Here is a 25,583-nt window from a genome sequence, read left to right as displayed (position 1 = left end):
TCCAATGTTTATATTTTTTGTCCAGAAAAAAATGTTTTGTAGTTTTATAGAAAGCCACCCTCAAAATGATTCCCAACAATGGTCACATAGGGTTTACCAGAAGTTCTCAGCTCCTGGGTCATGGACCAGGACTGGGCCGCTCAGCACGTGATACCATATTATTTACTAATTCATTTTGTTTTTATAGGGGCAGTGTGGGCATTTTTGCCCATATATTGGTCAGTAAATAACACAAATGCTTGTCCATGCCTTTTTGTTTCCTGACCTAACGACTTCAAAAATAATTTCGGATCACCTTTGAGCGGTAAATGAGTACGGGGTTTAGGAAGCACTGTGATTTGGTTTAAAAGGACTACTATGTAAATTAGTGCTAGTTGCCATGGTTACAGTTACAAGCATATGGTTAAGGCTAGTCAAGATTCGGTTTAAAACAGGAAGTGAACAATGATCTCCGTTTTTTAAGACCATCCATCTACCCCCTGCTCCTCCTTCTATATGCTTTGCTGCCTATAACAGAGCACTGCCTGATACCTACATTTGTTCCTGCTACAATTAGGATAGCTGTTTGGGGGGCTTTATCCCCTGAATGTAAACACATGGGGTTTTGGTGCCTTCGTCCAAAGCAGTAAAGAAAGAAAGAGGGGTGACATTCAACAAAGACAGTCTGTATTTAGTTTTTTACAGTGAAATGAACTCAATACAATTAAGTTTCCTTTTTTCTAGTTTTGTTTTTATACTGGTTCTCTCTCTCTTTTTCATTTGCACTATAATTTCTTTCTGTTTTCCTCCCCTTCACAAGTTGTCTATCCGTAGTACACACTTATAGTTACACACACACACACACACACACACACACGCATGCACGGTAATCACCAATTCACAGTGTGTGTTTTCCTGTGCTGTGGCCACAGCAGGCGTTGACCATGATGCAGAGTTCACCACTAAATCATCCAGACACTGCCGCCCTGCTCATTAATCTCCTTCAAACACCCACTGAAAGCACATACACAACTGCGTGCACACAGGCACACATGGCATACATGACACACATTTCTAGTACACTCATCTCCTTACTTTCTCCCAGTCTCTTCTCTCAGGTTCTTCTTCCAGCATTGCTTTGATTGTCGTTGACAGTTTCCATTAGAGCCAGGCTCATTTCATGCTCAGTTCAATTATTTCAGGAAAAGGATTTTCCCCTAAAATTCAAAACTGGAAACATATTTATTTTGCCACAGAATGGCTCTTAAATGATTGAGGATGAGAGCTCTGTCATTACCATGTGAATTGCAGTTTCGATTTACGTTTTGGATTGAGGGAATTGGAGGAGATCTCTCTGTCTGTCTGTCCACGCTTCCTTTCTGTCTCCCTTTGCCTCTCTGTTTGTGGTTACCAGCGTGTCCCAACCCCTGCGAGACTGGCACACACTAATCACAAGCAGGGGGAGGAAACAGAAAGACAGATAAAAATTGGAGAGGAGAATGGGAGAATCAAGGACTGGATGGGCAGGGGAAACAAGCTTTTAGTAAGCCGGTGAAAGACGTAGAAAAAAAAAAAAGATGTTAGTTGTTTTGCTTCTTCCGACTGGCTTGTCCTAATTGTCTTGTTGAATGTGTGTCAGGTTGGCTGTGTTGGGATGAATCATCACAGAGATCAAAGCCTGATTCAGGAGGAGGATTTTAGTTTTATTAACCGTGTTATTCCAGAGCTGTAGCATTCACCCAGCAGCCACAATCAATTAGCTGACGCCCACTTCTCCCTCTGCCGCTCCCTCTCTCCTCCCCCACTCTTTCTCTCTGCTGCCTCTTATTTAGTCATTTATCATAACTCCAAAACACTGATTGCATCAGCCTAAAATTTCACCTCTGCTACTGTACTGCTGTAGTGCTGAATGTGAAAATGTGTTTCTCTAGCTCTCTGATAGCTCATTCTAGGAATATTTAACCCTTTTCTTTTCAATTGCTCCTATTCTCCTCCATAATTCCTACTATTTCCTACACTTTTGCGTCATCTCCATCTCTCTTTATATTTCCAATTTGCCTTTTTTCTTTCCTAATCTCATCTCGCTTTTGATCTCCTGTTCTGTCCTCATTCCCTCCCCTTCTGGTGTTCTCCTCTTTGCTTCACTCCTTCATTGTTTACATGGTCTCCTCTGTCGTAGATGATCACCACTTCTTCCCTCGCCAAACCTCTGTGACATCTTTTCTTTCTCCACAGTCTTTTTTTCCTCCTTTCCTGTCTTCACATCTTCTGTACTTTATCTCCCACTCCTCCCCTCGTTGCCTCCTCTCTTCTCTCCCCGACTAACCAACCCCAGTGGGCTCATCAGACTCCTAATGAGAACCTGAATGAGTCCTCCAGGGGCCCCTAATGATGGGCACCGTGTGTGTGTGTGTGTGTGTTAGCAGACATGCCCACAGACTCCCACAAGTAGTGACTGTGTCTGTTTTCAGCTCTGTTTGCCTTCACAGGAATTTGGCAGTTTAATGCACGGTTGACGTGTCTGGGTGTGAGCGTTTTTGTGTATGTGCGTGTCTGCTGTGAGCCCCTTCTGCGCCTCATGACCTCTGTTACAGTGCAGTGATTGGTAGCTTTTCCCTCTACTCCTAACACATTTTTTCACTCTGGTTCAGAGTTCAGTTCCCATCATAAAGTTTGCTTGGGTAGTCTAAGGCCCTGTTAATAGATTATACCTCTGCCTCTGCCGAAGATGAATTGAATATTAAAGTCTGTCGGTCAACTTGAAAAGATGTTTTTGTCTTTCTGCTGTCATACTGCAGAATGAATGAAACGCCACACACTTGTACCTAGCAATTAACACTTCTTTCTTTTACTCTTCAGGCTTTTGGGAACGCCAAGACTGCCCACAACAACAACTCCAGCCGCTTTGGCAAGTTCATCCAGGTCAACTATCAGGAGAGTGGCACTGTCAGGGGGTGAGGCAAACACTCACACATACAGATAAAATCCACGTACAGCAACACAATGTGCTGGGTACTTAATACATATCATCTAATAACTAACTGGAAAAAACCTATTACTGCTGTATAATCTCTTGGTGTTTAATATATTAATTCATGTCTGCACACTGTATTCTGCTTTAAGTGAACATTTGCAATTGATACACTAGTTAAAATGTACGAGGTATTATTAAGATATGTGTGAATTGTGAAACATCACAAAGCCTATATTGCACCATATTGTAAACCTACAAAAGATATGTTCAGTACTTTGTTTACTTGCCTGGGAAAGGGAGCTAAAATAAAGTTATTTTGATAAAAACTAATTATTATTCCTTGTTGAACACTCTAAAATCAGACAGTTGTGACTCTTAAGTGTCCTTCTTGTTTGCCTTTATCGAGTAAAACTCCCGTAGGTTTCCACCACGACTCTGTCGTACAGCTGCTTCAGTGCCAGTATGGGCACCTGACTGCAGAAATATTGACAACATATCCTTTCATTTAATTTCTGATCAGACCTGCATGTGTTTATTTCCAGAGCGTACGTAGAGAAGTACCTGCTGGAGAAATCTCGTTTGGTGTACCAGGAGCACAATGAGAGGTGAGTGCAGACAACAGGATGATTCACAAGAACACTCCGACATGAGGCTTACACAGACTTAGTGGATAATACACTGGATGAGATGTTTTTTTTTTTTCTGTTACTGATGAAAACCAGCTGGATAAGTCTACGTTGGCTCACTTATCACAGAGACGTCATATATTAAACCCCTTTTTGACATGTTTACTGTCTAAGGTTTTGTCCTAACCTCCTCTGAACATTAGATTTAAGCTTCAAGATATGCATTGCACTTTTTTTTTTCTCACAGTTGCATTTGTAGTGAGTCTCTGACATTATCAGCAGCTCATTTGCAGTGCGTACTCACTCACTCACTCATAAATAATCAAAGTAAGAAATGTGCAACACTGAGAGCCATATTTCCTCTTGTTTGAGAGATAATATGTTAAATCCATATCTCTGCTCTCACATGTTCTTTGTCTAAGAAACTCAATACTGAAATAGCCTCTATTTCCTCTGCGAACTATATTGGGTGTCTGTCTGAAATGGACCTGTGCCCTTTAGTTAACTATAATGTTTCCTTTTGAGTTTGGATATTTATGGACACAGAATTGGATAAATGTCTGTAGTTACACAATTTAGAACGATTTTGGAGAATGAGGAAAATATACTGATTTTGAGATATTTCATATAGATTTATTCTGTTTCCTGTTATTCTACTCCTATATAAACCCATTGTGTGTAAATCACTCATCCCCCAGGTGCTGAGCATTTACACACATACAGGAGACTCCACCTGCACATCCCCAAAATCATTTTCCTTCTCTCAGACAACACACAGAAGCTCTCTCTCTCTGTCTGTCCCCATATCGCTCACCACTCCCAGGTGACAGTAAAAAAAAAAAAAAAAAAAAAGTCCTTTGTGTGGGGAGGAAAAAAAACACCGGTCATCTAATCCATCTAACCCTGATTGGCCTGGGGTTTCTATTTCACCCTGATGACAGGCCCTGGCGGCCATATTCATAGGCTAGAAACTAAAGACAGGACCTCCCAGTCGGCTCAGACCTGGAGCACAGAGGTGGGGGAGCAGGCAAGCTGATGATAAACTGCAAACTATTTTAAATCTTTAAGCCGGTTCCATGACAGGTTGCCTCTATACGACCCCTGAGTAGGAAAAAAAAGAGGTGTGGAACAAGCTGAGCTTTCCAGTGATGCCGTAGTGCTGAATGACTCTGCTCTTTAACGGTAGATGAGAGAATGGTCCAAGTGGAAGTGAGGAAGTCAGGAACCATGATATTATCTCTTAAATCATAGGTGTGGATGGCTGGTTGTCAGATGTTCATATCCTTAAAGGAGCCTTGTGGAGTTTAGACCAAAACTCTAGGTTGGTTAAGGTCTAAATCCCATTCCACATATAAAGAGTATTGCTCATTAATTGATTGCCTGTCGCTTTGTAGCTGACTGCTGGTTGCTAGTGGATGTTCCAGGTTCTAGTTGCCAAATGTTCTTTTTGGCCATTACTCTCTATTTTTAAAGAACATACCATCAACAAGCTCCATCAGGGTTCACCTGACACTCACTGCCCACTCCTGCCATGGTTCATTTGTTGGTAGGAGTTGTAGATGGTGTTTCTATGCAGTAAATGTTGGGGGAACTTACTGCCTCCAAATTGAGATTAGTTCAACTTGGTACCCACCCACTTGGTGCTATCAAAGATTTTTCTGCCTATAGTCAACACCCACCCCCAAGTGGCAACTAACATCAGTACCCCCACCCCCAGATCTTAATAATGATACTGTATTGAACCCTCATGGGAAAATGATTTCCCAGCATTTGACCAATCTATTCATTCATACAGAAGTGTGTACACTCGAAACGCCACAGGGTTCCTTTAACCCTTTATGGGGCGAGGAACCATTTTTGGCAACTTCCACACACATTTTAAATTGCGTCCTTGTGCCTCTCAGTGAAGTCGAGAGTCCAGCCAGGACACTATTTAAAATATGTTCATTAACACAACCTCAAAGCTCACTCGCTAGTGAAGGCCATTTTGAACACAGCGTGGTATTTTCTAATGTTTCATTTGTTATCGTGGGAGGGTGGTGTCCCTTTTTGAACATGTAAAGAATAACATAGCACTAAAAAGGCTGTTGAGTTGTGCCTTGTGGCAGGTCAGCTAGGATGGTTTGGGGTCGGCAGCTTTGGTTTCTTGCCCTGGAACAACAGGATTTATCAAACAAGCTGATCTGCACTCATCTGAGGACACAATTCGTTGTTTATTACTAGTACATGTTAAGTCCATGTTCTGTTTTTAATATTGTAGCATCTCACATTGTGTATTCACAACAGGAGCCATGACAGTTTTGAAAATAATCAGACTCCAAAAAAAAAAAAAAAAAAATGAAGACATTTTTAAATTAAAAAAAGTAATAAATACAGTTAAAAAGATATATCTAGTAGCTTTTTAGCATTAAATTAGTAGTGTTTGTTTACTGACTTGACAGATTCAAGCCAGTGGTTCAAGCATTGTCACATGAGTTTCAGTTAAAATCACTCACCTGTCCACGCTTCCACCAATTATAGTTTGGGATCTTTAATATCCTCTGTGGGTTTTATAACTTTCCACCACTCCATCAAACAGTAAGTGTCCCTCTGCAGGGAAGTGGAGCTTGTTTCCAGCTGTAATAGAATTACGTCTCACTGCACTGGCCGAAGCCCCAGCCTTTGTCACGGCTAATCAGAACTGTTACCTCCAGCCCACACACCGCACTACAGCTTTGTTACACTTGAAATGTGAACCCCTCTGGATCAGAGGTGTGATTTATTTGTCACGTGTTGCAGGTTCGGTTTTTGAGAAGTTAGCTGTGCATAAAATGTTATTCGCTGCTCCGAGTCTCCGTATTGAGTCTCTTTTAACGGATGTTGTTTCGGCATGGTGTGGAGATGCAAAAGCTGCTGTGCTCAGTTCACCTCTGAAGGAATTTAAAATGAATCAAGAAAACGTGAAAAGTGTTTTTGTGTAGTGGTTTGTGTTGTCGTATCATACCGTCTAACTTGTGTGTGTGTGTGTGTGTGTGTGTGTGTGTGTCTGCAGGAACTACCATGTGTTTTACTACCTGTTGGCTGGGGCCAGTGAAGACGAGAGGAAGACTTTCCACCTGCTCAAACCTGAGGAATACCACTACCTCAACCAGGTCCGTACGCGAACACACACTCACATATATAGAAATAATTGTAAATTTAACCATTTTTTTTTTTTTATTTGTTTGTGTGTTAACTGTGTAATTTTGTAACTGTGTTTTGCATTTGTTACTGCCTATCACGGCCAGGACTCCCTTAAAAAAGAGATTTTGAAGTGTACTTTGTCATTGTAAATGTTTAAAATAAGCCTGTCTGTTTCTTGCTAATGCAGTCAATCATTTATAAATGCTTCATCTCACTGATACAAAAATCATATAAAAAATCCCACACACAGTATTAGAAGTAGCCAGGTATTTCTGTTAAGGCGCAATTGGGATTTCATTGTAGAGATTTCATGTTTCAACCTGTATAGAAAAAAATAACTCCGCAAGCAATTGGATTGTCCTACAACCAATCAGAGCATCAAATTATTTGACATGTGCTTCTTGGAGCGAGTCCAGACTGAAATTCCCAAAATAACACTTTTTGGGTTCAGGCTGAATTTAAATTTGAAGTGTATGATTTGTTATGTCTCCCACACACCAGTATACGCCCCAGGAGTGACAAAAAAAATCTAATTTTGTAGGTATTTTTGTGAGTTTCACAAATGATGGGCATTCAACCCAAATACAAGAAAAGGATGAGTAACCTTCTTAGGTTAAGGCGCCCTGTAGAGATTGATGAAGATGATTTTACCATCTCCTTCTCTCTCCGTTGGGTCTTTTTGTTCGTTTATTGTAACTGGAGCGCTTCCAAATGCTCAGACAGAGTGATTGCATCCGTCCAGAAATTCAACTGTGGGTTTCTGTGTGTCTGGGTATATGCACATGCTTGTCCACTCGCCAGAAGGCCACATATGTGTGCATATTTTGCAGTACGTGTGTGTGTGTGTGTGTGTGTGTTGGCAGCTGATAAATGATGATTCTATTCCCTCCTCTTCCAGCAGCACACTGGGGATGCAAAAAAAAAAAAAGCTTTCCTAAAAAAGTAACATTTTTTTTCCCGCTGTTCTCCCTTAATCCCCGCAACAACAACAACAACAACAACAACAACAACAACAACCCCACCACCGACCAGCCTCCCTCCTCCTGCTGCCAACTGCCTGTTACTATGCAGCTCTGTTTCCATGACAACCACAAAAGTCGCTAGTCAGTCTGGCGCTGACTTGCTCTCGTGCAGAGTGCGCTGGCAGTCAGAACATTAGTGCGCGTGTGTTTGCACTGACGCACACGAACAGCATAACAAAGGAGCGAAATGATTACCCATATTGAAGTCTCTCCCTGCTCAGAGATGGATGTTGTCCTCTTTGTGTGATTTCTAACTAAGTATTTGAAAATGCGTATTCTTCTAAAATGTGATTTTAGTTGAGTGTGTAAATTGTGCAGTGCTACACAACGGAATGAAAAGTGTGTGCCATCAGTCCCACAGTGTATTACGTCACGTTTTACAAAAGCGCAAATTACAGCTGTGTGACTAAATAATGACAATAATAAGAGTCTTAAATGTTAATTTACAACCTACTATTGATTGTCCATTAAACAGGGAATAGCGAATAAGTGAGGGAGGCGATTATATTGGACACACTTCTGGTTTATTTGCACTTGTGGTTGCCTTGGAAACAGCAAACAATGCTATAATGCAAAGCTTAACAAGTAGCTGCTTTCCAAGAATTACAACAGAAAATGAATTGGCGTATCTGTTTACAGTGCAAGAGGTCTGTGCAGGTTACCAATCATCCGCCATGACTTGGTTTACAGTGCAACTAAATAAAGTCACAAATAATTACAGCTGCTATGCTATGCTATGATTCTGTTCACTGCAGTTTTCAAGTTACTTTACTCCCATGCAAAACCTAAATGTGGAGTGAGGAAACGTGATATTTGTTTTCATTTGTAGACATGTTTTCAATGAGCAAACAGTGCGTGCTCACTCTGTGTTTTGTCAGCTAAGTAGGCCATTTGCATTAACGGTAACCAGTTCCAAGTGTGTACAGCAAACAGAGAGGCTGATATCAAAGAGATCATGAGATCGTGCTGGATTCTGTCCATGCTGCGTTTTCTTCTGTATCCCTTGTAGTAAACATAGATAACTTAAATTCAACACAGGAACGGTGGCCTCCAGCACTACAATTAAAAATGTTATATACTATGTTAGTGCAAAGTCATTAATGACATAAGATTTGACTGATTCCATTAAAATCTTAAGGATTATATTAAGTACAGTTGTGATGTTCTTGTACTTCTGTACTGTCTATTTCAGAAAGAATAGTTTCATTCATTTATTGACTTGTTTTACACCCTACAGTTATTTGACTGCTCTAGTTACTGAATAATTTTCTGATTATAATTTTACACACAAGCCATGTGAATAATTTATTGCACTTTATTGCGTCAGTATATAATTATAATAAGCTACAACATTACCAGCTATAATAATATCACTGCACTAATATAGTATATAACAATCGAACAATAATCACAGGGTTTGTTTGACTGTATTTTAATAATAATATAATAAGACTTATGTACTTTAGTGAGATTTTAAATTCTAAATGGAGATTTTAGTATTTTTATGCTGTTTTTGCTCCTTTTACTTAAGTAAAAGTCATAGATACCTTTCCACACCACGACTTTGCTGTTGTAGAAAGGAGTTTATGTCACCCAAACTATAAAATTGTCGTCTTATTTGTGATTGCGTGGTTTCTGAAATTTAAACCAGTTATTTCCAACACCATCTCTGATGAGGTCATGGTTTATGGATTTGATTATTACAGCTCTGGGGATGTTTGCGTCTGTTTGTGCGCGAGGATTAGTCATTTTATCCTCATGTGTTTATTAACCGCATGCGCCATTTCTCTCAATCACTTTTAAGACTGCGTGTCCTTGTGTGTGTGTGTGTGTGTGTGTGTGTGTGTGGGTGTGTGTGTGCGTGTGTGTGTGTGTGTGTGTGAGTATAATTCAAGCCTCCTTAACCCGCTCTGCCTTGTTTCCAGATGACAAAGAAATCGCACAAACTCCACTGGGACAATTACTATGAGAGTGAGCTGGTCAGTATCACGTGGATGACAAGTTGTTTGTGTACGTCTGTGCTCTTGGGTGTGTCGTGCTGAACTGGGTTTTTGGTGCCAGTCTTGGTCTTGTTCTCTCTTGGCTGTCCACGCCTGCCTGCTTCCAGTGAAATGGACTAAAGATGGAAGCGACCTGGACTGACCTCAGCCGGTCGAGCTCCATGAAGAAGTGCCTCTAAAACGTTTAAAGGGATACCTTCATCCAAACATTGGACTCTACTGGATTTTTTGACATTAAAAAGTATGACTGGTGATGGTTAATTATCTTAAAATCTTAAAGAAAGAAACATCCCTCATGTCATATATATTAAAACATATACATCATATTGAAACAAGGGGATGTGTCTATGTTCTGATTAACTAAACAAGTATTCAAACAATAAGGAATCCCTTTAAACTAATCTTTGGCTTTGGATGCTTTGCTGATGGGAAATGGATCATGATGTCAAAGCCGGAAACGGCCATCTTTAAAGGGAAGGTTCAGGATTTCACCACGAAATTTACATTTAATGCCTGATTTTACTTTACTTTACTTACTTTATGACATCAGGAGGAGCGTATGAGCTTGAGGGTTCATTATCTGGGGTTCAACAGCAGGAGAGGGAAGAGAAAACATGAAATAAGTTTTGAGCTTCGTCACCCATTTGACTTTTCAAGATGTTTGAAAGTGGCTGCAGGGAAATGTCACATGACACAAATGACAAATTTGTCTTGAAAGGTTTATCTATCTACATGTATATCTGTAATACATATAAATATTTGGTTTATTGCTTTCCAATAATCCTTTTTTAAGATTAAGCAATGTCACTGTTATTTATAGCAAAGCGTGCTCACAGCAGCAGCAGGGAGGCAGAGTGTAAGCAGTGAGAAAAGCCTTCCTGCAGAAAGTGAACTAACATGTGGCTGATTCAATTTAGACTTGTATCAACACTCAAAACAAGTCTTAGTATGGTAATAGTTTCACTTTAGATATCATTGCACCAAGAATAAACAGGCATTTGTGGCAAGAACGCTCAAATATTTTGATAAAGATATAAACTTTGAGCGTTGCTTTCATACTGTCCAGTTTGGACACAGTAGGCCAGAACCCAAACAGCTTTATTCTCGGCCCTATCAACTCCTACATGCTGCTGTTTGTTTCACATCCTGAAACTTCCCTCGAGGTGTGTGGTCCAGTTTGTGTATGTGTTTGCTGTTGTGCTATGGTCTTTGAGCCTGCCTCTGTCTTGCCAGCCTCCACCTGAAGTGAGTAATGTTTGGTCAGTGGGATTTGTCGTGTGTGTTTTAGGGATTCAGTATCTCCTAATGGGAGATTATGTTACTTTGACTTTGCCTGCAAGCAAACACTTGAGATGAGAGTCGGTCAGCGCAGATACAACTAGTGGTCTTACTGTATTTCATTCTTGACTTTGGCTCTCTGCCTCCCTCTTTTGTAAACCGCTCTTTCGTCCAGGACAGTCACTATTTTTTAGCCCTTTTTTAGAGATTATTTACAACAGTACAGTTAAAAGTACTTCCTGTATTCTTGAAATGGGCTCATCTTCTTTTTTGGGTTCCCAGAAGTTGCAGCCGTGACATGGACTCAAAAATGTGTCAAACTGTATCCTGTATCAAAAACCTCTGTCAGCACTTCTCCAGTGAATAATGCAGAATAATCTCCACATCACGACTTTACTGGAAATAGCAATTCTTTAGAAAAATGGTAGATGTGGAGAGGCTGGAGGAGTGGTTAGAGAAATGACTGTGGGATTTCACTTAATGTAAATGTAAATGATTTGACTTCAAGCTGCGAGCTTTCAGCTACCTCACATAGGGGGGCTATTTGATAGTAAAACAATAGAATTTCTGTTGTCCACGGAAAAATTATTAAATAAATGCGTAGCTGCACTCTATTCCACGAATGAGATGACAAAACTGATATAAGTGTGCTGATGTAAGCTGGGACATGTTTGGCCTTGTGTAGCACTGAGACTGCTGGCAGCATGAAAAATACACCTACCACCAACACTTCTAAAGCTAACTTATTTCCAGATTGTTTAACCCTCACATAAACAGAAATGTAAGACGTTTTCTGTTTTTTTTCTGGTAGTGCTAAAGCAATTCTTTCCGTAAATGGTTGCTGATTACAGTCACTGTGTACGTCATTTTAAAGTCTGGTTGCCTCAGTGAGGTTCCAGTGTTTGGGTTCAGCAAAACAAAATGCTAGTACGTCAGTTTTAGATGTGTTAATGTTGTGCTCAGACTACTGGAGAAAGTACTATTATTCACTGTCAATTAAAGTCGGCCATATGAAGCAATAAACTGACGCCCAACACTGGCTGCTTTCTGACAGCCGTGGCAGCGCGCTACATATAAAAGTTGAGCTGGCTTCAGCTTTTCACAATTCTCTGTTGACACGTCAACCAGTCATATATGTTTGATTCACCAGTCAACTCTGAAATGGACGTTAACAGCCAACAAAGTCAACAAGTGCTTGGCCAACACTTAAAGAGCGACTTTAGCTGGTTCCCTCGTTATAGTCTTATAGTCTTTGTGCTAAGCTAGACTAACCACACCCCAAGTCTTTTTACTGCATTTTATTTACCTGATAAACCAGTTTGATTTAAATGTAGCATATTTTTTCTTTGAATTGCCTTGTTGTTGAGAAGTACAGTATACAAAAAGTACACAAAATCCGTGCGATTGTTAGCAATCATCTCATATTCTTGTTTCCCAGAATGTCCAATACCCTGCATTCTTTCCCTTTCTCGCTCATATTTTTTCCTTACACAACTGTCCCCTGTCGCAGTTTGCTGACACACTGTCTCTCTCTCAAGGGTCAGTCAATGACCTCATCAGTCTGTGACCCCACCGTCCAAGGAGATGATGTCACTGTCTACACACACACACACACACACACACACACACACACACACACACACACACACACACCAAGCTTGGCAGACTTTGACAGCTGTCTGAGCATCTGATCAGCCCTCTGGGTCTATTTAACCTCTGATCTCCACCATTGGTCAATGTGTGTTGCGATAAATGGAGACTCCCAGCACTTTGAACAGTCACTTGTGTACACAGAGTCCAGATGCCGCGTCTGGAACTAAAAATAGAAAATAAACAAATGTGAATAACACTTGCGAGTATTTGTCTAAAGATCCCAAAGACCAAACATTTTCTAGAAGTTTGCATTTGATGTGTGCAGCCGGGTGTTTGGTTCTGGGCCTCGGTGGCTGTGAGCTCGCATCTTGTGCTTGTTTGGGTGTCTGTGGTTTCTGGTTGTGTGGAATGTCTAGTGACGCGGTGGCATGTTGTTTTTGGTGCCCCAGTGACATGAATCATGACAATCAAGTCATGGTAAGTAACATGGAGCACCTGGACTGTTAACAGGATCCCTGTGTGATCTGTTAAAAGCTGAATGTGCACAGTCAGCTGGGCTCCTGCAGCAGAAGTGTTGCAACGGGCATAAGATTACAATTTCAAGTTCTGAAGTGAGAAAAGATTCTTTGTTTGAAACAAGTATGAAGAACAGATTGATTCCTAATCATCTCTTTACTGTGTTCAAGAATCCCTGCTTTTTTAAGTACCAATAGCTAAGGTTTTCATTTTCAACCAAAGTATTCCCTTGCAATGGCCAAAATTGATCTCTTTATTTTCTCAACTTCCTCCAACGTATCACATTGTGCTGTTTGGCGCTGAGGTCGAACATACCCGGCAATTTGAAAGCTGGCCCTCCCCGGGTCTCGCCGTATCTCGAGAAGCCTCAAAACCCCTTTGTTGCAATTGGAGAAGCTCACTGGAGAAACACGCTGATTGTTGGCTCTGCAGTTCCTCACGAGCTGTACGCCAAAGGAAAACAATGGCGAGGCAGAGGAGTGTTGAATGGTAAAATGTAGAAGATCCAGAGTGTGGATTATGGGTTCCTGTGTCTTCTCTCACTGGCCGCCCGCTCTGGTATGTGTTAATTACAGCCTGAGAGAGGCTCGCTGCTGGAGCTGAGACCCGCTGACCAAGCGGAGGGCCTGAGGAGACGCACACACAGTTGCTGTCTACGTACACATCCTCACAAGTGCTCATTCATTTAGTATGGCAATCGTGGCAGCACTCATTCATTCTAAAATTCACCAACAAACACTATATGACATCTGTGTCTCATGATTACACAGGAATGTACTCGTGTTCACTTAGCAGGGTTTCCCTTGGTTTACAGAGGTGGCTTACATCTCCTAATATAAGATCAGAAAAGTAGGTTTTCACTATGTTTTGCTTCAGTTGATGACTGTCAATAGAAAGAGCAATTGCTGTCATTTGCCGAGCTGCTTGCTGAGTTGCGACACTTACCAAATGTTGTCTTCTGTGATTAATTAAGTTTCTACATTATGGTCCAACCAAATAAATGTGTAGCCTTAGCTGTGTGAAGTAGCCCACTAACTAATGACTTTGACTCATGGCAGACTCAGTTATAAATCTGAGGATTATCTATACAAATTCCATAAATGACTTAATAAAAAAAAAAAAAAACATTCTCTGCAAACCCAACAACAACTGAAACATTATGTCATTAATAAAATTATGAATATTATCTTTTAATGTGTGGCCACGGAAAGGTGTATTTATATTTCATTATAATTTCAGTTTGAACTGTTCTCAAATGTTTTTTAAAGTTATAAATATTAAACACTTGAAAGGCATTCACTATTTCTGTTAGAAATTTCTTCAAATGTGGTGAAGGGTACACAATGACCTACTTAAGACTTGAATTACTGTTCTTGACTATGGCCTCTGAACTTGACAGTCAAGATTAGAGATTTAATCGTGACCTGCAAAAACAATTTCGTTGTTGCACATCTTATCAAATGTTGTATGTCCAATACACGTGGCCCATCCTGTATGCGACATGCCGTTGGAAACCCTGCTTAGTCAGACACAAGTACAGTCATGTAGCTAGTCCTGGACACTTCTACAGTTGATACAGCAGTTAGTTTCACAAATATTGGTGTTCTATATTATCATAATAAATGATTGGTAATGCTGATGCCTCTCTCTTTCCCCCTTTCTTCTTCTGTCTCGTGTGTTTCCACCCAACACCAGCAGGACTGCTTCACAGTAGAAGGAGAAGACCTCAAACATGACTTTGAGCGGCTGCAGCTGGCTATGGAGATGGTCGGCTTCCTACCCGCCACACGCAAACAGTAAGATTACAAGAAGAATACAACTGTTCTACAAATTTTTGTTGAAACACCAACACAGCAGTGGCTTAGCTACAATAAAGTCAGTAGACATAAACTAAGTGTGACTTTGTCAGTACTCACACTTCTCATGTGTTGATCTCTTTGCTAAACATTTCACTTTCATTAATTTCTCAAATGATATTTCTACGTGCTCACTAAGTTGACCAGCTACCAGCCGAGTTGTGTCTTGTCTCGCTAAAAGAAAGTGAATAGAAAAGGTCAAACCTTTTCTTTCCTTTTCTTTTTTTAAATGGTTCAGGAGGTTAATACAGTCCCTAGGTCACTGCGCTCCGTTTCAAAGTGTGCATGTAAGATGCATTAAACAGGCAGTACTGTGCACCCATGAAACATTAAAAGTAGCTCCCCTTTCTTTTCTTTTTCTATATAATATAATATATGGTTAAGTCTCAGTTTGTTGTCAAACAGTGCAGTGCCTGCAAGGTCTCTTGGTTATCTTAGTGTAATAAAAACGAATGTCTGTGTTCCTCGTCAGGATTTTCTCCCTGCTGTCAGCAATCCTCCACCTGGGAAACATCCGCTACAAGAAGAAGACCTACAGGGACGATTCCATTGACATCTGTAACCCAGAGGTCCTGCCCATCGTCTCAGAGCTGCTAGAGGTGAGCAGCATGACGCAGATCATACAGATCATGAGTACTGAATCAACAGCACTGATGTTCAGTTGGTTGTCTGGCTTTAGTATATAGTTCAAACCGACAAAGTTTACCGAACCATGTGAGGGTGAGGCAAAAATGATTTTTGTTAAGCATGATTCAGTTCTGAGAGTCCAGCGGAAAATGCCACATCAAAATGTCTGAGTCAAGAAACACAGAAGTATTGGTTTTGCTGACATTATGCTGAAATATAATATTCTGCTTCACTTTGAAGGATAATAAAAATGAGCAGGGCTATACCGCAGGGTTTGTTTATTCTCCCTAAATTCTTTCTTTGCCATCTTCCCTCTTGAAGTTATTCCTACTCATGCTCACTAGAGATACTTAAAACTCCATGGACTTGGTGAACTTTAACAAACAAGTTGCATCCCTATAAGTTTTGCCTCCGCTCTGTGTTTTCTAAACACTGTGAGAAAATGTGACTCCCATTGCCAGAGTTCATATCCCACATGTGGGTTTTACAAAAAGGCTTTTAGAGAGCTCTGTGTACATGCACAGCTTGTGGTGACAGCGGATGTTAAGAGGTGCTTCAGGTCCCAAAGAGCCGTCCAACCACCCAGTACTTCCCCAAAGTACTGTTTGTGTAGAGGCTATTTCAAGCCCTCTTGTGCTGGCGCCCTGTTGCGGAAGCGTGCTTTCCCACCAGGGACAACGCATCCCTGTCGTTGTCAACATCACCTGCATGGTTAAATTTTATTTAGATAATTACAGCAATATATCGGACACTGATAGTTTTAGCAGCGCTTTTAATACTAATTGAAAATGTTGCTGCTTAAGCTTAAGGTAAAATATTTTTGTAGGTTGTTTCTATATAGTGCAGCCTTTTCCTTTTGCCAGTGGATGCTTATTGGATGGTTGGTTCTCATCAAATCACATCCTTTATTGCACATTACAGTCAGTGTTTGCCTAATTTGAAAGCAGACTTGTTGCGTCTGAAAGTAAAGTTCACCTGAAGTTCACCCAGCTTCTGGTATCAGCATCCAGATTATTGTTAGTAAAACTGGCTCAGACTATTAATCATCTATTTGAGCATCTTAAACAGTCTTTTTCTTCATTGAATAAATTTTATTGTGTTTTTCTGACCTAAACGAAAACATTAGATCCAAAAACATTTCTTTTAAACAATGATTAGGCCAGTGCTGATGTCTTTTACTGCTATTACCTCAGTATTAAATTACTACATTGCAAATGATTTTATTTACCAAAATAAGTAGAAAGTACTTATTAGATGGCAGAATATCTGGTTAACCATAATATATAATGTTTGCATAAACATTCATCCTCTTTAAAATGAAAACGGATTTCCAGACAATAGGTGCTCGTAGTCTAATAATTAGTTTGATCATCAGACTAGACTTTCTGTGTGGTCGACTCTTAGCACTGCATATGACCACAAACGCATCAGTCCCACTGTGAAGCATGGTGGTGGCAGCATGACGCTGCGGGTTTGCTTCTCAGCCGCAAAAAAAAACAAAAAAAAAACTGTATTGCCTTTATTTGTTTGTTGGATTGTATGTGTTGTTTGTAACAGGCTAAACTTCAAATCTTCAAATGAACAAGTAGCTATTTAATGGCAAATAATGTAGAAGTTAAAACTGCAATATTTCTTTCTGAAATGGTAGGAAGTAGAAGTTGAAAGTAGCAGTAAAATACAGCTCTCATGTACAAAAGTTGTGTGTAGTTTGTAGTTTGTTAAACCACTGATTATGAGGGCTTGATCTATGTCATATTATCCTGACCACAATCTAGTCAACCTTTTAAGTTCCCACCATACACCAATTAGTCTGGTCTGTAGGTTTAGACTGCTGCGGACTCTTTATCTGTCCGCAGCATGGAAAAAGAGACTTGGTTAAACATTTTCTGACATGGGGTAACGTGCCATGCAGTATTTACAAGGTTATGATGCTGTGCTGCCTTATTCTTGACACTAAGAGCAGACCACACACACACACAGCTGTATGCCTGTATGCGAGGTGAGGGCAGCTCAAACATTCCCATACTGTTTTGATTTACCTTGGCATTGAGGGACGATGTCACTTCCCGGTCCCCGTCACAACTGCAACGATTAGCCGGATGTGCTTGTTGAGTCGCTGACAAAACAATGTCCAAAGTGTGCCGGAGACTCCTGTCAACAGCACAGCGGCGATGTTATGACTGTGGAGAGCCTGCCAGGGTTCCCCTTTAACATCCAGACTGGTCTCTTTGACTCCCCAGAGATCCAGAATGGCAGTGACGCGAGTTGAGCCACATGTTTGCCACATGCTCTGAGGTTACCGTTTTAAGTTCAAGTTTATTTGGATGTCTGTTAGTTGGTGCAGAGGCGGTGGCTATTTGTCTCTTGGGACATACAAAGCATTCTTGAAGGAAAATAAAACCACATCTCATGAAATCAAAGAAGGAGTCTCAATAAATCTATGTTTTATGGTACAAAGATAAAGAAAAGTCACCTAATGGGAAACAATCTTAAACTATATGGCAGGAATAAGGTGGAAGGGGAAATAAGTGTATAATATGTGATTGTTTAAGATGTTTTGTAGGGTGAATTTTAAAGCACTGTTCTCCAGGAAATAAATGTATTGGTATTTTTGATATTTCAGCTCTAATTAAGGTCTTTGTTTTTAGTTGAATGATAAAAAAAGTAAATATTTGAGATAATGAGGTATAAAAAAGCTGCATGAACTATTTCATAAGACTGAAAAAATTTATAAATGTCCTTTTTATGCTAAGGCAATGGATATACTCTATGGACCAGACAGGCACCAGTAAGACTATGTAGTACTTAATGTTTTTTTGATGACACATGAGTTTATTTTAAGACACTTTGCGAAAGAGAGTCTGGGTTAAATGGGTTGTTGAGGGCTTTCTAAATGAGTTTTATGTTGAGTCACGCAAGTCTAGAACCGCTGGACTGGAAAGCTCAGTCCAAGTGAACACACAGGCTGTGGATGAGCCCCTAATTTGTACAAATGTGAAAAGATTAAACATTTCAGACAGGGTGAGATGTGAACCGTGGTACTCACTGCTGCTGGGACAGACTAATGCAGAGAACCCATCTGCAGGAGAGCTGAGTGTGGATTGATGCATGAATAGGAATGAAGCCGGGCTGGCACTTCCTGTTTCCCGTGGATGTGAAACCGGAAGAGGAAGTAGAGCCTGTATGGGCTGATGGACGGCTGACAGACAGGATCCTCTGAGACTTGGAGTTGAGTGATTTGACCAAACCAGAAACAAACTGGAAATCAGTACGGAGAGAGAGAATTTCTGTGAGAACAAATCCCAATAAAGCCTGAATTTGTGGATGGTGCCTTAATGATAAAGAGCTTTACATCTTTTACAATATTTAATGCAAACCGTTACACAGGTGTGTGTTTCTTAAAGCAGTAGAAAATGTTACCAAGCCAGCTGCTTAAACTGAAAACGTGTACTTGAATATTTCTTTCAACTTAATCCACTCTCTCTTAAAATAGTGACTCCAGAAACATGACAATACATGTCTGTGTAGTTTGAAGCATACGACACTTATAGTCAAGACAGACAAAACCAGAAAGATCATTATGGTTGGTGCATCGCTGTGATTGGTGCATCGAGGGAAAGAAACAGTGCTCAGATAAGATGAATTTGCTGTGGTGTTTGCTTTTACACATAAAAAGAATAAGGGAACAGCATCTGTCTGACCTGAGGTTCAGCTAACTACAATCAAATTCAACTTGTTTTGGTTGATTTCAAATCGAATCACTGACCCCAAACCAGTGCTTACAAACTTCAGTGTATTATGGTATTAGAGCTGTGATCATAGCAGAGCAGGAAGCCTGTTACCAAGCAACTAATACATGGAAATGTACCGGCTAAAGACCAATCACCAGCCTGCAGAATAGGCTTTGCTCTTAGTGGAGGGATTACCAGGCGGTGTGAAATGAAGTCTGATTATGCCACCCCCCCACCGACCCCCTCGCTGCACACAGCGCACACGCAGCCCTCCTCCTGTCCTCCCTCCTCTGTTTATGTCAAAGCCTTTACAAAGGAGGCAGCAGACGAAAATAGATTCATAATGGTATTAACTATAACTTTAGCAGCTTTGCTTTTCATACATGAAGACATCAGGAAACCGCTCAGTGACGTGATCTCACATGAATTCAGGCACATGCACGGTCTCGGCAGTGGCAGCTGTTCGGCCCACTCTCATAATCCCTGTAGATGGAGGAGACGGGTGGGGTGACATCTGCTTCTTTCAGTGTGGCCGTGTCATCAATGGTTTGTTTGGGGCCAAGTTTAGAGTCAGTCCAAACTCACATGGAGGGCCACGTAGTATTGTGTGGACGGAGAGCAGTGTTTACAGGTTATTCTTGGTCAGCTGTGTTAGTTAGAGCCAGCAGGGCCTCAGCTTTGTAGAGAGTACAAGGCCAGTTAGATGTTGTCCAATACATATTTTTAACTATATTTGTACAGTTTGTAAATGACTTAACAAATACTTAAAGCAAAGCATTTTGTTTCCAATAATGGGCATTTATCAGGCAATGACAAAAGATCAGTTGCATTATGGGAATTGGAGGATTTTACATATTCAGAGATTGATGTATACATCGAGTACAATCTTAAATTTTGCTGATCAGTACTTCTTAGTCGGTCTCATTTGATTACCTTACTAAATAGCTGGAGAACACCTTTATACAGCACAATTATGGGACATTATTACATTCTACTACTGCTCCATGTTATCCCATTCACTGCCTTAGTAACTCTTATTTATGGTGTAAACTCTAAAATCGAAGCTGTGTCTCTGTGACCAGTGATCTTGACCTTGTTTTTTTCTTGTTTATGATGTTATTTGTTGTCTTCTTCCAGGTTAAAGAGGAGATGCTGCTTGAAGCACTGACAACCAGGAAGACGGTGACTGTTGGAGAGAGGCTCATCGTCCCCTACAAACTTGCAGAGGTGATTTACTGCTACTAGAGGCTGAACGACTTCAGATTTTTTTAAAGTCGACTAATATGTGGTGAAAGTCGTGTTGACGTCGAATAGTCCATGATGTCACGCATAAAAACACCGTAGAAAGTAATGCTTTGAATTGATGATGAACCACTTCTAGTTTGCTGCAGTGACCCACTGGGCTCCTCACCCGTCTTCTCCAAGGCGTCCATGTTGTTAATGTCACGTGGCCAGTGACTAGTTGACTTCCTGCTTAAAGCATCAACGGCACAGCAGTAAATTCAACTGGTCGACTAGTCGGTACAATCCCTACCAGCTACATTATCAACACGCCGCATCAGAATATTGCACCTAGCGACCTGTGTCCAAACACACTGACATCATCTCACATTTTTAAATTGGTGAACCTCCCTGTCCTTTACAGCCGCTGCACATTCTCGAAAATCCTTTATATGTTTGTCCTTATCTGATGATGCTGGAAAGGGTCTGTGCAGGGGTGTGGCCTGAGCAGATTCCAGTCAGTCTCCAGAAAGCATAATGGAGCTGAATGTTTTGTTATGAAGTGCGTCAGCTATAGGGGAGATTCTGTGTTTGGGTGTGCATGATTTGAAGCTTGTCTACGGAGTTTGTTGTGGCATTCCCCCTGCCCCCACTACTCCTGTCTAAGTCTCCTTTGATGGGGGTCTCTTCCTCTGCTACTTCCTGTTTCCTGTCGAGCCAATGTACAGTGGTGTGACTTAACTCCGTCCATACTCTAGTTTTACAGTCTACCTCTGGACGCCTTGGTTGACCAAGACATACTCCACTGAAGAGTATCACAGTGCTACTGAATATTAACATTCAGGGGTTTTTGTTTATCTCTGTGTCCCTTAAGCCTTTGACGACTCTGTGTAGGACTGATTTTGGTCGAGCTCTGGCCGGCTCCTGGAGTCTTTTGTTTGAGAACGGAAATGCTACGCATAGATAGCCCATTACCCTGCTCAGCTCCACCTCCCCATCTGATCTACGGGTTAGTTTAGCCCAACAATGGTTGCTCCCACTCTCCCACACCCCCGTCGCTCCAGTCATGTGGTCTTGTCTTAGGAATGTGCAACCTCCACTGGAATATACAGCACAGGAGCCAGAAACCAGATCCCGGTTCAGTGTGTTTGTCTCCGTCTCTTTCTCTTTCAGTCACACATGTTTCAAAGACATAAATTCATCTTTTCTAGACCGGCTGTGTAACAGAGGCTCAGACAATGTGATCAGAAATCTAATCCTGGATGACGGCTGCCGCTATTATAAACCGTCTCCTGCAGATTTTGGTGTCACGCCATGAAAGTCGTCCCCCCCTTCTTCTTGAGGTGGTCTTGGAAGAAACAAGAGATATATAAGGACAAGAGGAGAGAGAGGTAGACATGTTTAGATCCCCAAAAGTCCCCATTCATCGGGGAAGATGAAGAAAAAAATATATATAATAGTTTTATGGAAAATCCCCAACTGTATGCTCAAAGAGAGGAAAAAAGTGCCATGTACTGTAGGTCTGTGCCAACATTAAACTAACCTCTGTCTTGTTGGGGAGAATTTATCTTATTTCTATCTTGCAAAGTTCATACCTAACACAGAAAACTCCTATCTTCTGCTGATAGACGTGGCGATCACACCCTGTGAAACATTGCGATAGGCTAAGGTAGGTCACAAAGAAAATGACTGCTAGCAAGCACATCAGATCTTAAAAATATAGGATTTAAATGTAGCAAATGTTTATGAGGATGGGATCAAGTTCTTTATGAGAAATCAGACATATAGAGGATGAGTTTTAATGAGAGACAGCTTTAAAGAAACCTCAACTGAACATCTTTAAGGCAAACTAATGGACTACATATTAATATGTGCAGCAGGTATCCTCACATGTATACTAATGTAGGTCTAAGTACAGTTCCAGTAGCCAGTAACCCTAACCATCATAACTATCCCAACCCTTAAACTAAACCACACGATTCATAGCTGTCCTCACATTGCAGAAATTTGCTCCCTCTCTCATTCAATTATGTCTTCACTAAGATACACGAGAGCGCGCGCACACACACACACACACACACACACACACACACACACACACACACACACACACACACACACACACACACACACACACACAATACCAGAAAATAGCGAAAACTGAAGCCCGGCCCTGATCTGATCTGACTGAGGGCCGTGGGAGCGGGATGAGGCCACCTGTGGAATCCATAACACGCCTGTTTTTATACAAGGGAAATGTGGAAAAAAGCACCTGGCAAACGTTGCTGGGTCTTCTCAGAAATGATTTCTTCCTACTTGGATAAGAAAGGTTGAGAAAGTGTGCTAGGCAGTTGTCCCATCCACCCACAGTCGAGGTGGGGAGATTTTGGATGAGGTGTCTGACCTGGTGAACCTCAGTGTGATGGTGTTTTTTCTCAGAAGATCCCTAAAGTTATTGGACGGTCTGTTTGAGTCAGGTATTATGAATAGTTTGGGTTTTGTCCCAGAGTAATAACGACACTAAACGTAATTTCCTATTCAAGCAAGTTGTGCTTGGCAACCATTTGCCTTTGTTACTGTCATTTAGTCTCGCTCTGAGATACCAAATCAATCCCTCAGTGGTCTTACTTAATGTTTCATGACAATCCAGCATTTTAGTTTTGAATCTGGCTTTGGAGCCTTTTCATACTTCCCCTAAGGTTGCTTTTCTGGTCTGCTTCTCACACACTCAGGATAGGCTTCACACATTCCTAATCAAACAAATTCCCTGCTGCTTATATGTTTTATTAAGCCAACCACTGAAAAAGAACAAACAACATGTAGCCTTATTGTGCTGTATATTATCACTTATAATGTGTCACTGGATGGCTTTCTTTTCTTACATCTCCAATCAATAATGAGAATAATGTTGAAAGTCCATGTCCCAATGTTGGAGATGATGTTGCTGACGTTGTGTGATCAGTGAGACGGTGGTACAACTATCACAAAAAATGGAGAATACACACAGTTGTCAGCAACCGTTCCACATGGTAAACATAGCTGCTAAACATCAGTAGTCCTCATTGTCAGCATGTTAGCCCACCATTCATGCCTACAGTAAATACAGAGCTGCTGGCATGGTTACAGACTCTAAGTCTGGCATTATATTGGCATTAGTATTGTGTAAATCTCCTTTGTTCAATTTGTTTATGTGCCCAAGTTTCATTTCTGAGATTCTTTTCACAGTGCACTGACATTGAATTGAGGGAGAAATAAACACTGTTCCTTAATTTCCAGCAAAGAGTCAAGAATGTGTTTTGGTCATTGTTACTTCAGCGTGCGGAATGATGTACAGTATGTTCAGAGTTTGACACCAGAAGTCAAATTCCTTTGCTGGAGCTGGAACGTTTCTCTGAGCTCACCTAAAATCAGAGTTTGAAGATTTTATCTGCAGGATTTGTGACAGCACTTTGGAAGCCAGTCCAGGCCGAATAGGAAACTTAGAGGTTTCATCTGGACAGTTTCTCAGACTGGGTACACTCACTGGACAGTGAATGGAAATAAATACATTCTGATATAACAGACCTGAACTAAGTCCCCCCTTCATGACTGTTCTAATGTTCAGTTTATTTTGACACACTGTCAGAAAGGTGGTAATTAAACTATGCGACCATTTTGGAGGATGTAGTCTGTGGTGCTGTTAAACTGGATGGAATTAAACACTGAAGTGTTTCTGTTATTCAGCGTTGCCCACTGACTAAGATGGGGTTGTCAACATAATAGAAACGTGTCGGTACAAAACAATACAATTCAGTAGTGCAACAAACCACAGCCTCCAATATGCCTCTCGGGAGTTTTAAACAAATACTTTATGAAGCTAAGGTTTAGTGCAGGTCTGTCATATTGGAATGCATTTGTTTTCACTAGCGTACCTAATGAACTGGCAAGTGCATGTAGATACACTGTGTGAAAGTGTTCTGTCAGTGACTCGGATGTGATGTCCCCTCAGTAATTTCTAACCAGACGAATAGAAAAACCTTTTCAGATAGAACCCCTTATTCAAAGCAGGATATTTTTACACATCTTGAGCTGTCCCTCTTTAACACAAATGATGACGATTACAGCATATTAACTTGCATCAAATACAAACCAACGTTTGGAGAGGTCAAAGATTAACCTGTCTTTATAAACGATCATTAATCATCACTGATATCATTTATTCAACCTTTTTCACATTGAACAGAGGCTTTGGGTGTCACAACTATTTTCAGCCAAGCAAATTTCTGTGTGGTTTGTCTCAAACTTAGACTCAGGCCGACTTGGAGAAGTGAAAGAACGTCGGTGTGTGTGCATCTGTGAGATCATGATTGCACACACGTGTGTGTCTGTGCATGCGTGAGAGCTCATGTCTGTCAAGATAAGGCAAGCTGTTTGACTTTGACATTTTGATGTGGCTCCAGATAATCTGACTCCACCACTTCCTTCTTCCTGTTTGAAAGACAGACACATGGAAGGGGAAGTCTGCGTGTGTGGGGGGGTCAGACACCCATTCACACACGTTATATTTGTACAAGAAGTGTCACTTCATATTATTTTCAGAATAGCTGACACCTCATGCTGAGAATATAAAGGTGCTCCTTTACTGCTGGAGGGTTGCAAAATGTTCCACAAACACTTCTGCTCAGACATGGACGCCCAAATAGTATGGGCTTTGTTGTTCTCATAGACAACAAGTACATAAATACTAATTAAAAACATGTGCAGATTGGCTTACTATGGTTGAAACGCTCACACACAAAACATCCAGCAGCGAGGGAGCCAGTAGGCCACGTGCACCGAGAACTCATGCTGGTGTTTCGCACCTCCTGTGGTTTCAAGAGGAGGAAAGAGAGAAAGAGATGGAAACAGAGAGAACAACAACTTCCCCTTCCAGAGGCTTATAATCACAAACACCAGCAAAGTCCTGGTTTAACAGCCACGACTGCCACAGTTTACAAAGTTTATAAAAGCCTCTGATAA

At 41.0% G+C, this 25,583-nt stretch overlaps 1 protein-coding gene across 1 annotated transcript in view; it reads left to right on the top strand.

Moving 5' to 3' along the window:
* The window catches only part of LOC311495702 (unconventional myosin-IXAa-like), a 118,742-nt gene that overhangs the window by 59,316 nt on the left and 33,843 nt on the right, over nucleotides 1-25,583 (top strand). Inside the window, exons 3-9 of the mRNA XM_084555248.1 lie at nucleotides 2,839-2,933; nucleotides 3,496-3,558; nucleotides 6,611-6,710; nucleotides 9,689-9,742; nucleotides 14,846-14,946; nucleotides 15,479-15,605; nucleotides 20,502-20,591. Of these exons, the coding sequence (XP_084411374.1) occupies nucleotides 2,839-2,933; nucleotides 3,496-3,558; nucleotides 6,611-6,710; nucleotides 9,689-9,742; nucleotides 14,846-14,946; nucleotides 15,479-15,605; nucleotides 20,502-20,591 (630 nt within the window). The remainder of the gene's footprint in view (nucleotides 1-2,838; nucleotides 2,934-3,495; nucleotides 3,559-6,610; nucleotides 6,711-9,688; nucleotides 9,743-14,845; nucleotides 14,947-15,478; nucleotides 15,606-20,501; nucleotides 20,592-25,583) is intronic.

Source organism: Chelon labrosus (genome assembly GCF_963514085.1).
Source record: "Chelon labrosus genome assembly, chromosome: 11".
Classification (NCBI taxonomy): domain Eukaryota; kingdom Metazoa; phylum Chordata; class Actinopteri; order Mugiliformes; family Mugilidae; genus Chelon; species Chelon labrosus.
The sequence above is the reverse complement of the archived record's forward strand: the minus strand, read 5'-3'. Positions and strand labels throughout refer to the sequence as shown.